The sequence below is a fragment of the Dipteris shenzhenensis genome, chromosome 32 (assembly GCF_047967505.1).
Source record: "Dipteris shenzhenensis isolate YYH24624 ecotype China chromosome 32, Dip_SZ_1.0, whole genome shotgun sequence".
NCBI classification, from domain to species: domain Eukaryota; kingdom Viridiplantae; phylum Streptophyta; class Polypodiopsida; order Gleicheniales; family Dipteridaceae; genus Dipteris; species Dipteris shenzhenensis.
The window spans coordinates 18,460,235-18,474,241 of record NC_141627.1 but is presented as its reverse complement, the minus strand read 5'-3'; the positions used below and the strand labels follow the sequence as shown (position 1 = coordinate 18,474,241).

The 14,007-nt window shown below is 44.2% G+C and overlaps 1 protein-coding gene across 1 annotated transcript; it reads left to right on the top strand.

Annotated features, from left to right (window-relative positions):
• The first annotated feature begins 6,891 nt into the window (after nt 1-6,891).
• LOC147880400 (signal peptidase complex subunit 1-like) lies at nt 6,892-8,290 on the top strand. Its single transcript, XM_087371151.1, has 2 exons — nt 6,892-7,350; nt 7,656-8,290. Exons 1-2 carry the CDS (start codon nt 7,052-7,054, stop codon nt 7,741-7,743), a joined length of 387 nt encoding a protein of 128 aa, XP_087227277.1. The 5' UTR covers nt 6,892-7,051; the 3' UTR covers nt 7,744-8,290.
• The last annotated feature ends 5,717 nt before the right edge of the window (nt 8,291-14,007 follow it).

The window sequence follows — 14,007 nt, the reverse complement described above, 5'->3', positions numbered from 1 at the left end:
TTCCAGATGTATATCATTTGCGTGCAACAGATGACGCTATGCATTGGATCTTGGCCTTCTTCCCTGAGTCGTGACCTCTATCCATTGTCATGAAGCTTATACATCTGTTTTCAAAATTTTCAAGTCTCCTATTTTGGGAAAGTATAAGAAGTCTACAGTGCCCCTACCCACACCTTGGTTTGTGAGACATGCACGGTGAGAAACAAACCAATGTGCAAGAGAAATGCTTGGAGGATACCATTGCATAAGGGGCACAATGTCTTGGAAGAGTAAAAAGAAATCTGGCTTGCAAACCTTTAAGATGAATGCTTTCAACAATGTCTACTTAGATGTTGAGGAATTGCAACAAGCAATGGTCAAATTCTATGGCATGAGAGAAGATGGTAAGAGGAAATCCATTATAGCATTGCACTTTACTTAGTTCATTTCCTATATCATGTTTATCCTAATGATTTCTCTCTTTTGTTGTACAGGCTGCAATGGAAAGCTCATATTTGTCATCAAAATGGATGAAGCTCAATTGGTGAAAGAACACAAGTTAGAGAGAGTGAGCATCTGCATTATGAATAAAGCCTTAGCCTTTGTTCAAGGGAACGAGGAAATAGAGCAAGATTTCTTAGTGCAATCAAGGAAAGATATATGGTGTCTTGCAACATTCGAGACTCCGAAAGAGTGCCATGAGACATTGAAGTGGGTTCTAGATAGAACAGGAATCCCATCGATGATCCGAAGACAAGAGGAAGGGAAAACATTGACAGTCGATGGCCATGGAACATTTTGAGTTGAATGGCATCTTGCTGGTGATTTGAAAACCCTCAAGTGCTTGCATGGTTGTGATACAGGGACAAATGCAATGAACAGATGTCTTAATTGCAATGTTCGCAACGTAAGCAAAATGCTGGCTTACAATGGGAGAGAGTACACATATGTACTTTACATGCAGAACTGCGCATATTTGATAAGTTGTTGTATTTGCATCTTGTTTATGCTTGGAATTTAATTTTGCAAGAAGTATCTGCACAATGCAGTACAGAAGCTAAGAAGTTGCTGTCAGAGATGGGATTCCAAGGAGGACATGTCAAACATAAGGAGGATAAGAAAATGTATGGGGCAACACAAAATCTTCCTGCAAAAGTGTCGATGGGTGGAGGGAAGGCAAGGAGATTCCTATCAAACCATAATCTCGACAAAGACAAACATACATTGTCTCAAACCAGTTTGGGTTGGGAATACTAGAAAGCATTGTGTGAATGCAAGACCAATAAGGCTTCTCATCCTCAAGTAGCAACTTTGAGAGCTAAAGTATGGATAAAGGTAGATGCATTGATAAAATTGCTTCACCGGGTTCAAATCGATGAGATGTATTATGAAAGGTTTAGGATGGTTGTGAAAGAGTTTATGCAATTAATGGTGAAAGCATGGGGGGAGTTGCACATTACACATTACATGACAATCTTGGCACTATCGTAATATTTAGCAATTGCTTTATAAGAAGTTTCTGTTTTGCTGAAATGATGCTCATCATGTTTGCAGCATATTCTTTATGCACACGGACCATGGTTTGTACAAAATTGGGGCCCTTTGTCCATTTGGAATGCACAAGGCATGGAGAAGTCACACTATGGAGACAAGGCTGCCTACTTCAAGAACTCAAGGCGTGGTGGTGGTGTCACTCATAGAAATGCATTGCATGAGATGTTCAATTGGTTTTTTAGATGTTTACTAGGTAGGACTTTGAAGTCTTAAAAGGCAAAGGCATAAGAACTTGCAAAAGCAGTTCAAATTGTATCAAAGAATATAAGGCATAGTGCTTGGAAAGCATCCATAGGGAGTCAAGGAGTCGCACATTGGTTGCCAAGCTAGAGTGAGAGAAGGGAGCAGATATGTCCAACCAGCAACAGAAGCTATGGTGTAGTTGTATACAGTTATGAAATGAATATCTTGCTTATTTTGACCACAATTTGTGTACTCACTCTTGGAGTGCAAGGGCTGTGTGAGGTAACGAGGTTGGGGAAGGTGGGGATAGGGTGAAGGAGGGGGACGAGAAGGGAGGGGCACGGGGTAGCGCAAGGGGGGGGAAGTGGTAGCAAGGGTGGGGGGAAGGGGGGGAGGGGTGCGACAGCGGGATGGGGGGTATGGTGGGGGAGGGTGATGGGTGTGGGTGGGGCAAGTGGGGGGGGTAGCAACGGGGGGAGGGCGACAAGGGTGGGGGGGTTTGGAGGGGTTAGGGTGGGGGCGAGGGGCACGATGAAACCCTAAACATAATTAAAGGGTGTCAAAAGATGATGGGCCTATATAAAATGTTTTTAAAAACCCTAACTCTCATTATTCAATGGCACGAGTGAAGAACACTGCTAGACCCACAGGATGCCGCCTCCACCCTTCCCTCTCTAGCTTCACCACCTCCATGGCATCTATGCACACGAACCTATCCGGGTCCGGTGGCACCTCATCAAACTCTCGTGAGCCCTCCCCCAACTCTCGTGAGCTAGAACTCTTGTAAGCCCTCCTAAAACTCTCGTGAGCCCTCCCCCGGCTCTCATGAGCCTTCTCCTCTGCAGTCTCGTGAGCCCTCCCCCAAGTCCCGTGAGCCCACTTCCCAGTCTCGTGAGCCTTCTCCTCTTCCCAAGTCCCGTGAGCCCACTCCTCACTCTTGTGAGCCTTCTCCCAAGTCCCAAGGGCATGAGCCTTCCCCTCAGCCTTCCCCTCGACCTTCCCCTCAGCCTTCCCCTTAGCCTTCCCCTCAACCTTCCCCTCATCTTTCCCCTCCCCATGAGAGGACTCCCTCGATTGAGCAAAATGTGTTTGAGAACCTCCCTGATATTGAGAGGCTTCCGGATAGGGGTCAACAGACTACAAGAAAGAGCACGATCTTCCCTCTCTTGGTGATAGAGCCCATCATGGACATGGTGCCTATGCCCATAAATAGGATAAAGCAGACACTGAGGAAGCCCCATCCCAAAAAAGGACAAATGTCAAGACATCTGCGAGAAAGGGATTCAGAGGAGGATCAGCGCAGAGAAGAGCAGTGCAAGAAGTTCAAGGCAAACAAGGCCGTGGAACCATGTTCGGGTACCTGTACAGCCTCCACCAGGAGTCAGGAAGCCATACAAAACAAAGCCAGGAGTGCGGGCCCTAAGCGAGATCAGACAAATGCAGAAGACCACCGACAACCTAATCTTGTGTGCTCCCTTCCAACATGTGGTACGGGAGATAGCACAGGGGTACAAGGACGATGTACGATTCAACATAGAAGCTATGGGGGCACTCCAGGAGGGTGCGAAGCAAGTCACCACCTCTCTCTTTGAGGACGCCAACTTGTGTACCATCCATGCAAAGCGCATCATAGTCATGGACAAGGACATGGCTCTAGTGAAGTGACTATGGATGGACCCAAGCTTGAAGCCCTAGAATCTCTTGGAGCCCACCCTTAGGACTTAGACTACCCCCTGCCCTTGAAGGCACAATCTTGTATCTGAGGCCCAAAGGCTGATCTTTTTTAATAAAATATATCTACATTTTGTACACTATCGCATTGTTGTGAATTCTCCATGTTTATGATTGAAGCTACTATTCATTTTAATGTATCTTTTAAATTCTACCAAATCCTGGAGGAATTTCACCATTGCATAGAAGGGAAAAGTGTCCGGGATGTCGCAAGGAGCCCAAAATGCCCTAAACCCACCACGGTGCAAATTTGGGCATTCTGGACAAGTCCAGAACGCCTGAATTTGCATTGTGGCGGGTCTTGTCCAGAATGCCCAAATTCGCACCGTGGCGGGTTTAGGGCGTTCTGGGCTCCTCGCGATGTCTCAGATACTTTTCCCTTCTGTGCCACAGTGAAATTCCTCTAAGATTTGATAGAAATGAACTTTGGATGCCTAGAATTGGTGAAAATAATACTAAATTGGCTAGAAATACATTAAATTAACACAATTAAAAGGATGGAGAAAATATATCATCAACGACTTTAAAAAATACAATGGAATAAATATTATGAATTCATGATGAGCAACGATGACTTAAAACAAATAAGAAAGACATGTAGTCATTAAAGTCATGTATCCATTGAAATATATGTTTATATTTACAAGCGGCCTCATAGGCTATCTTTCTTCTTGTCTAGTTCGAGTACATTGAGAATAGGGGTCTTTGAATCCCCTAGTAGACTCCTATATATGAACCTAGCCGCAATAGCACTAACATCCTCCTCTCCAAATACCAAAGACATAGCTGTTACCGTCAATGCCCTGCCCTTATCCAAAAGCATTGATAGCAGTCAGGTGGTGTACCAAAATCACTTTGTCAGCATTCCGAGTAATGTTGGAGTATCCGATAGCACACGATAATGCCTTGCATTTTAGTAGCTCTGCAGGCCCTCGAGGAGAAAACTTGTTGTGAAAGACCACGAGGTGCTCTACGACTTCGCCGAGGTAATGGGCCAAAGAATGATCTCACCCAAATGTGTTGTGAACATTACCCCATTGAGATGAGAATTCATCAACCTCAAACGCCTCCTACAACAATTCAACAAACATTAGAAGACCAATAAAACAAATTATATCCAAAGAACATCGAAATAAAAAATATTGTTCGAACTTACCACTACAACGTCGTCGGCTTCTATCCCTTCGTCATTTGCAATGTTGATGGAACTGGGTGCTGTGTGATGTTCCATTTGGGAGGTGGAAGATTTCTCCTGACCTGTCTTGGAGGTGGAAGCTTCTGCATGAGAGGGTTGTGCATCATATATGGGCATGTCTGCATCCCTCATTGAAACCAGCATCGTCAAGAGAAACTCTTCCATTGTCTGGTCTTTGGAACCTAAAACCCCAGGATCTTTGACACTTGTGTCAACGTCGAACCTAGATAGGACTTCGAGTGCCTCATCCTCTCGTAGTTCAAAAAGAACCTCTATGTCATGGAGGAATACATACTGTTCTCCATCAATGATGAGGGGGGATAAGGACCATAAGTCTACTTCTAGGGCAACAGTTTTCGATGCAGATTCTTGCTCTACTGGTGGGGGCTCTTGAAGTAGGCTCAATGCTTGAGCTGCTTCCATCTCTCTTGCATGGTCAAGACTCTCTTCTGTGTACATGTCAGAGCCTAGTCTAAGGACGAGGATATTAGCAGTTCTACTAGGGGTGCTGGACGATGAGGCTTCTTCCTCTAAATTTCCTTCTTGGAGAAGAAAGATGAATGTCATCTCCCATGAAAGGAATTTAGTGCCTGTATTTCCCGTGATCCCCGCTTCTAGGATGTCTTTTACTTCTACCGTCCTAAACCCTTCCTGTGTAAGATTATCACAAAAGTGGGCCAAGCTCTTTACAAACTTGGGTTTGTCAACAAATACTTGATATAATCTATTGGAACCCATTTCTTTGAAGAGTCGTCAAGTGTATAAGTAAATTTGTGAAATTCTCTTGCATGTAGAGGATGAGATCTATGAAGTCACATCCTTGGCTCGCATATATGTGCCTAGGACATCTAAAGTCCTATTAAACACTAAAAATAGCTCTTCCTCTCGTGACCTGCAAATGCAGTTCACAAGATGAAATCATGGAACGCAGCTCTAGCTGAATCCATGGCAAATAGCGACTAATGGAGTAAGTAACTTTTGAGGGTGGGAGTTTCTATGGCTCTCTAAAAGTGAAAGTGAGAATGTGATGTAAAAATGGCTCTTACCCCTTTATATACATCAAAACCCTAATAATTAAAACTAATCATAAAATCCCTAAATTTTTCGAAAAAAATTTACCGTGAACTTCAAAGAAGAAAACATCAAAAGAAATAACATTTCAATTTAATTGTCCATCATCTTAATTGTGTCATTAGCAAATCCTTCAAGGAAAGTCTCTTTGAGTGTTGAGACAAGGTCGATTTGCTCTATATTATTGAGTGGATGTGATTAGTCAGTCTGACTTTGGAGATACCTTTCAAGGTGATGAACAAACATCCAAACTTGTGGTTTTATGGGTGGAAATGTGTTGGTATTTTGCAATGAGAATTCTGAATTGGAGCACATCTTTGCCTTGGGAATGTGCACTGAGGATGAGAGGAGAGATGGATGTGTGTGTGTGTGTGTGTGTGAGAGAGAGAGAGAGAGAGAGAGAGAGAGAGAGATTACTTCGTAGCAACAATGCTAAGGAGCCAAGAGTGACTCATATGGAGCGATTCCACAAATCCACACACACACTTTTTTTGTGTGTGTTAAATCCACAAATCCACACACACACACACACGCACGCATGCGTGTGCGCGCGCATACACACACACATGCATGCATGCACGACACGAACGAGCGCCTGAACCACCAGGAGATCTGGGTGACACGAAAGAGAGATGATGGAGCGTGAACCACCAAGGGTATCTGAACACATTATAAGTGATGATGCTCCACACAAAAGAGCCTGAACCGAGGAGAGAGATGATGGAGTGAGAACTCCGAAGAGAGGAGCGGGGGAATCGTGGAAGGAGAGCGGCGGGAAACCACGAAAGATGAAGGGAGCTTAAAGAATGTAAGAGAAGAGAAGGGAAGGGGAGTGAGGAGAAGATGGACACACCACACCGCAAGGAGGGAACAGGGACACTAAATGTTGCACCTACCAACCTAACTGGGAGACACCGCCAACACACATTTTTATTAGAATTATTAAGGAGACGTTGCATGATTGATAATGGGCTCTTCTCTTCTCTGCCTTTTCATGGTCATCTTCATCAACTGCCCATCCGACCTCTCATCTTCCTCCCCCTCCAAAACCTCTGATTTTTCTCGCTCCTTCTCTGTTTCATGCCTCTCCCCATCTCTCTTCTCCCCTTTGCCCCCCCCAGCCCTCTCCCTTAGCTCTTTGCCGCATCCCTTGAGCTCCCTGGCTTGACAATCCCAGCTTACCTTGAGCTCCCTGGCTTGACTATCCCAGCTTACCTTCAGCTCCCTGGCTTCAACATCCCCAGCTTACCTTCGTCTCCCTGTCTTGCCAGCTCGCCCGCCTCTTTGTAGCTTCCCTCAGCTCCCTCTTTCGGAAATACCCCTGCTCTCTGCCTCCCAATGATTGTTATGGAGACCCACAATCAGAAATTCTTGGATTCCCTCTTGCAGTACGCTATCATTTCCAGTGCCGTGATCGCTATTTGCACTGGCTACTTCACCTGGTCCTTCAAGCGCATGGTTATTGTCTACGCCATCGGGGTGCTTTTGACAATGCTGGTTGTCGTCCCTGATTGGCATTACTTCACGAAGCGGCATTTTACGGAATGGTTCGAGCCTATGGCTTCTGATCAAGAGAGCCGACTGTTGCAGAGGACCAGATTCCCCATTTTAAAGAAGACCGCCAAGTATGCGAAAAGGTTGGTACACTAGAGTTATTTTCCAGCACCGTGAATTAAACTAGACTACAAGGACGGCTTTTGTTTTCGAGGGAAGTTGCAGTCTAAAGCAAAGAATGCGACAGCCAGTTTTTGAGCATACGTCTTATTAAGTCGTGGCTTCTGTGACTTTGGGCTGCCTCACATCGAAATACCTTTTATTCTTAGCAAATAATCTGCTGAGTAGTTGGAGCCTCACATTTATTCTTAGAAAATTATCTGCTAATTCTGTTTGCATCGTTTGCATCAATCGTAGCCTATTGATGTTTGCGCCTTTGATTTTGCAGGGAAGATATACACCCTGTGGGCATTGTGTTTGTCTTGGCAAGCCTCTCATGTGCTGTATACTTTAGTTGGAAGTTCATTGTTAGCTGATTTAAAGCTCCATAGTTGCTCAAGGCATCAGATGCGCATTGCATCTGATATTTAAATCATAGTTCTAACTTAAGTTCAGGACCTCCATTTTATCACTGCATTGTGGAAACGCACGAATTCAAGGCTAGCATGCAAAGTCTCAACAGAATAGGGATCGTGGGTAAGCTCTTCAACAGAAAGGTGTAGAGTTGATTTATGGCAGTATATGAGCAGCCTGTGGCGATGCAAGAATTCTTACACGATTGAATTCCGTTAAGGCAAAGGAGTGAACTGTTATGAGTTTATTTCATAGTTTTCTTATGATATGGCTGCTTAGTTTTCATTTCAATATCATTGAAGATAGCGACTGGAATACAGTTTTGTAACTACTGGCTGGATTTCCATTTTTATCCATCACGTCGATCGAGGAGTGCTTGATACAAGCCGGTTATAGGACATTCCATGTTAAGCTTCTCACAGCATTCCAATTTTGTCGTCTTATTCTGTAGTGGTTCCAGGGACCATAATTATTCCATATATTATTCATTGACGTCCAATGTTTCTCATATCCTATGTAAGGTGACGGTTTGCACCTTAAAGTAAAAGGTGGTTTATCTTGGCTGGGAAATGAAAGTTTTGGGTTAGGGATAGTTTTCATGATTATCTTGGGAGTGAAGAGTCCCAAGCCTAAAGGAAAATGAAGTCTCGTGGATTTTCTGCTATTCAAAGTACTTATTAAGGGGTCGGCATGGTACAGGCTCCATTGTGCTGGATCTCTTACCGGTAAGTAATTCATATCTAGAACTCGCAAAGACATGTGACAAACAGTGCATGCCCATAGTGATGAGTTTTGATGAGTTTATACGCGACATTGGTGTTTTTTAAACTTTTAATTTTCATCAACTAAAGTGAAAAAATTTCCCGGAAAGCAGACGTATCATTGTCTGTTGATACTTTTGGCTAGTTTATTTTTCCTTGTTTCTTGCTGCCTTAGGAAGTGGTTGGTTGGAGCCTTAAAGTTCCTTTGACTACAGGTTTGGAATCTAACAGTGTATAGCGTTTCTAGACTTCATGTTGTATTTTTTGTAAGGCAACTATAGAAAATATAAAGGGACACTTCTTACAATCTTAATAGTTGCCAATCTGGGTCAAAGCACTAAGTTTTAAAGGGCCCTCTTTTGTGTTTTCAAATTTGTTTGATGACCTTTTTTATATTGGTGGAGGTTGCTTATCTACACATCTAACTACGGGTCCACCATATGGTTGATCGATTCTGAATGGAGCTGTAGTCTTGTCTGCTATAAAATGATCCAAGGATGAAGAGCCAGACTGATAAGAAGAGTGCTGGGGGGAGGACAGCATGATATGTAGGAGGAGGATCATATGTGTTGCAATACTGAGGCGACTATAAAACGGAGGGGTTTGCCTCATGGAGCATCCCAAATTACATGGACCCCCAGATAATGGCCTTCCAAATGTTAGTAATAGTCCGAAAATAGGTAGTTTGCAGCTTATCTTGCTGAATGCATGGCCACAATGAAGAGTCCGCCTAGGTACGGTGATCTGTATTTAGGCATAGCTAGGGCAGACCTCTGCCTGGAGGGCAGACACAGTTGGCCTACTAACAGGAGAAGGGGAGGCCTAGGTAAGGCCCATCCAGGCCAGTCATGCAGGAGCTTAGCTCATCTGTGGTTGCAGTTGAGTAGCCATAGTAGCAGATCTGGGCAGGCACTCCTGACCCCAGCCCTGAGCGGCAGCCAGTTCTCATGAGGGTGCACAGCCAAGCCTCCAAAACTCCACAGCATCATAAATGTAATTGGAAGGAGGTGGGAGGCTTTATCAGCAGCTCAGGCATAATACTGCTTAACGCAATGCTGAGGAAGGAGGCTCCCAATTACCTGTATGGTTCAGGTTTTGCAACCCATTGGCACCCCACTGGGTGCAGAGCTGAAGAGCATCTAGCTATGTATGTGGAGTTCCACAGGTAAAAGATATATTTTTCATACAGTCTCAGGGTTCTTGTTGCTGCAGCAGCACATAGGAACCACACTGGAGCTGATGCTGTTCACTTCCAATCTAGAGTATACAATACGACCCATGCGTGAGCACATAATTCCAAACTCATCAGCAAGGGTCATGAGCTGAATACAAGTGTAATAGAAGTAAGAAGATTTCGAATCCTCGAGGGACAATTGCTCCAGCTATAGCAGCAACACCAATGCCACTTCACAATTTGTGACGTATTCCTTTTTCTATACCTTAAGACTTACGGATGGTTTGATGAATGGACAATTGTGGAAGGGTATGCTCTTTTGATGGACACTTCCTATGAGGCACAACCTTTCACAAGAAACACATTCTATTGAAGAGGCACTACCATTGAAATGTACCCTCTCATCAAGGTTCACACCTTTCACAAGGGGTACACACCTCTTTATGCACATACACTTTGGAGTACACACCTTTTCATGTGTGACTCTTTACTCTCTATAAAAGAGAGACCCAACTGTATGGATGACACATGATAGGCACTCAAGCAAAGTACATACATTCCTTGTTCTTTACTATTTCAATCTCCTTTTCTGTTCCTTAGCACATTTCTAAATATAGTAAATCTAAGATTTCTTACAGTGGTATCAAAGCAAATTTTGCTCTTGCTTGTAGAAAATGCCCCCCACCTTCTAGCGCCTAATTGATACACATCTATTCTCCCGAAAAGATATTCACGCACTTTGGTGCATGGAAGAGATGGAGAGAAAGAGCGCAGATTTTTTTAGTGCCACCTCAATCTAAAGTCATAAGTGGCCTGTCCATCTCTTTCACATCACGAGTTGATGTGAATGAACACGACAAAAATCGTGTCTTTTGATGTGCTTGGGCCCTTCCAAAACCAAGGGATGCCATCTTTTCCACCGTTGGACGCACCTTTTGATGAAGAGAGTATGACTCTTCACCCAAGGGGAAACATCCATTGCGGAAAAGGACACATCTTTTTGTGTGGACACATCCCTCGTTAAAACAGGGTTACACCCATACATGAAAGGTATATCTATTTCAAGGGTCATACCCCTTAGAATAGGCACACCCTTTGGCACCAAGCACCAACCTATAAAAGGTACCTAGAGGGCCTAAAAAGGGCAACCAGCCCTACTACCCAAGGGTTCATTAAACCCACGTTTTAATTTTTAGCAAACACCAACTAGCAAATTTTACAGGGGTATCAAAGCAAAATTTACATCTTATGGTATTAGAGCAAATTTTGCTCCTACTTGTAGGAAATGCCCCCCACCTTCTAGCGCCTACTTGATACACATCTACTTCTCCCACTTGATACACATCTACTTCTCCTAGAAGGATATCCAAGCACTTTGGTGCATGGAAGAGATGGAGAGAATGAGCGTAAATTTTTTAGCGCCAACCCAATCTAAAGTCATCAGTGGCCTCTCCATCTCCCTCAAATCACGAGTTAATGTGAATGGACATGACAAAAATTGTGTCTTTTGATGTGCTTGGGCTGTTTCAAAACCAAGGGACGCCACCTTTTTCACCATCGGACGCATCTTTTGATGAAGAGTTTTTGACTCCTCACCCAAGGGACACACCCATCGTGAAAAAGGACATCTTTTCGCGTGGGGACATCCCTCTTTAAAATAGGATTACACCCCTTCATGAAAAGGTATACCTATTCTAAGGGTCATACCCTTAGAATAGGCACACCCTTTGGCACCAAGCACCAACCTATAAAAGGTACCTAGAGGGCCTAAAAAGGGCAACCAGCCCTACTACCCAAGGGTTCATTAAACCCACGTTTTAATTTTTGGCAAACACCAACTAGCAAGAGAAAAACAAAAGGGGCAAAAATGAATCGTGATTTCAGGTCTATTCTTCCGCTCCAAAAATGGTTGTATAGATTTCACCATTCCTCCTGCACTCAGGCCGTGGACATTGGAAAACATCTTTTGGAGAAGTTTGCAGTGCCAGTTTCTCTCTTGTTCATCTCGTCATAATTGCTAGTGACTAGTAGCCCTTGCTGCCCTTCATCTCGAATCAAATCAGCCTGGTCACTGTTGCTCATCACGCCACCTTTAGTCTATGAATAGTGGCTCTTTGTTGTCCTCTATTTTCATCTGGTCAGGCTTGGTCCTGCTTCTAGTACCCCACAGAGGTTTCAACGCAGGCCACCTAAGCCAGGCCACGGATTTCAACGTAGGAAAAGTGTGCCAGATTTCACGCAATTTGCAAAACGCCTTTTCCAATGCCCCATTTGCCTCGAAAGTCTTGCCGGGCACCTGTTTCTTGTTCACACATCCACGTGGACTTGCAAAGACAACAAAATGGACCTCCGGACAAAGATTTTCAGGCCCTTCTACGCAACTAATTGGCAGACCTAATCTATGCTAGTTGAATTTTTTACATTCTTTTTTCTAAAGGATTCTCTTTCACATCGATATTTGCTGCTCATTATCAAATTACAGCAAATGAAAGCCATCTCCTTAAATCATGGAAACCCCTGATAATGCCTCAGCCCCTTCAAGGACACCTCAAGCATCATCTATCACTCAATATCATGTTCAAATTGCACAACCGACCCACTTTGGAGCTTTTGCATCATGGGTATTTTGTGTCATGTGCCCTTCCAGTGACTTGGACCACATCCTATATCTTTTGCGTGAGGCACCTCAATTACACTACTTCCTGAGCACAATCCATGTCATGTTTCATTAGATACTCAGAACTGGATATTCCTCACAAGTTTGTTCATCTTTGAAGAGACTTTTACCCCTCAGCTTCAGCATCTCCAGGGTACTCTCCACCTCCTTCAGCTCCCAGATATCCTCCTGAACCGGTGTTACCTTTCCCAAGACAGTATTTACACTCTGAAGGCACCCTGGATATCCTCCTCTTTCGACAGCAGCTCCTTATCCATTCTCAGATCCGTGGACTCTGCAACCTACTCCTGTCCTCTCACGAGCAGTAACACCCACTTCGGCATCACCAGTGTTACCTCAAACATGACCTCCTTTGCTAGATTTCCATGGGTGGTTCCATCCTGTCTCGCTTGCCCCCTCCAACATGAGCAATCTAAGGGAGCAGCTCGGATCTTCTTCCAAGAATGGTACAAACTAGAGCGCAGTCTCGTGCTCTTCTCACAGGAACCTCAGATATGTTGCAACGCTCATGTGCAGCCTCTCCGGAGATAAGCGCCCCTAATCCAAAAAAGACCCCTGAAGTAAACATACAAGGCGAAGCATTACTTCAACTTCAAATTTCTTAGCTTCAGGTTAACATTTCCGACTTGGTCCAAAAAGTCCAACAACTCCAGGATTCTCGCAGTACCACACATACAGAGGATGACGTGACGCCATCGGACGACTATGTGGACCCGATCCCACCAGAGGTAGAAAACACTGAACTCCGTGTCCTCTACCACTTACTTCAAGCTTCCAAAACTAAAAGACTTGACATTAAACTTCCGGAAGCCTACACTGGTCAACGAAATCGCCGAACAGTTGACCAATGGCTCGCAAAATTGTGCATGTACTTTGATACTGCCGACCTCACTGAAGGCAAGAAGATTGCCTTGGTTGCCTCCCTCCTCAAACATACATCTTTTCTATGGTGGCAACAACACTTAAAGGACATCAAAAGTGTGTTAACTTGGGAACGTTTTGAACACGTGCTCAGTAAGCAGTTCATACCTACCAATGCGGACTTCCAAGCATGCTCAAAACTTTGACAAGTGGAGCAAATGGGCTCCCTATCTTCCTACATCTCTCAATTCACCACATTGGTGTTGGAGATCAATGGTTTAATTGATGATGATTGCCTTCATGCTTTCATCTCAGGCCTAAATCCCTCATTACGCATTGATGTCCTCAAAGCAAACATCACCACCATAGTTGGCGCTATTGCTTACGCAGAGCGCATTACAGATTTCCAAAACACAAGGAAGTAGAGTTCTAATAGAACAAAGAACTCTACTATGGCCAAGGGTGCTCGCCCTCAAGATAACCCCAAGTTCAGAAAAAACTCGGATAATCAAGGTCAACGACAGTCTCAAGATCCCAACAAGTCTTAGAAATCGTATGCTAGATCCCAACAAAAGCACTCCTCCAGGAATCGTGCCTCTTCCTCTTCACAAAGTCATGACCGTCATCACCAACATAAAGGTGCGGCCTTTGACAACAAGAAAAACTCCAGCACAAAAGGACTTTGTACCATCTGCACGGGCGACCATAGATGGTTCGATTGTCCAAAGTGACCAAAGCAAAACTCCAATATGGA

Coding starts and splice junctions, on each gene's coding strand:
- LOC147880400 (XM_087371151.1), top strand. CDS start 7,052: ATGATTGTTATGGAGACCCACAATCAGAAATTCTTGGATTCCCTCTTG. Junction 7,351..7,655: donor ACCGCCAAGTATGCGAAAAG/GTTGGTACACTA, acceptor TTGATTTTGCAG/GGAAGATATACACCCTGTGG.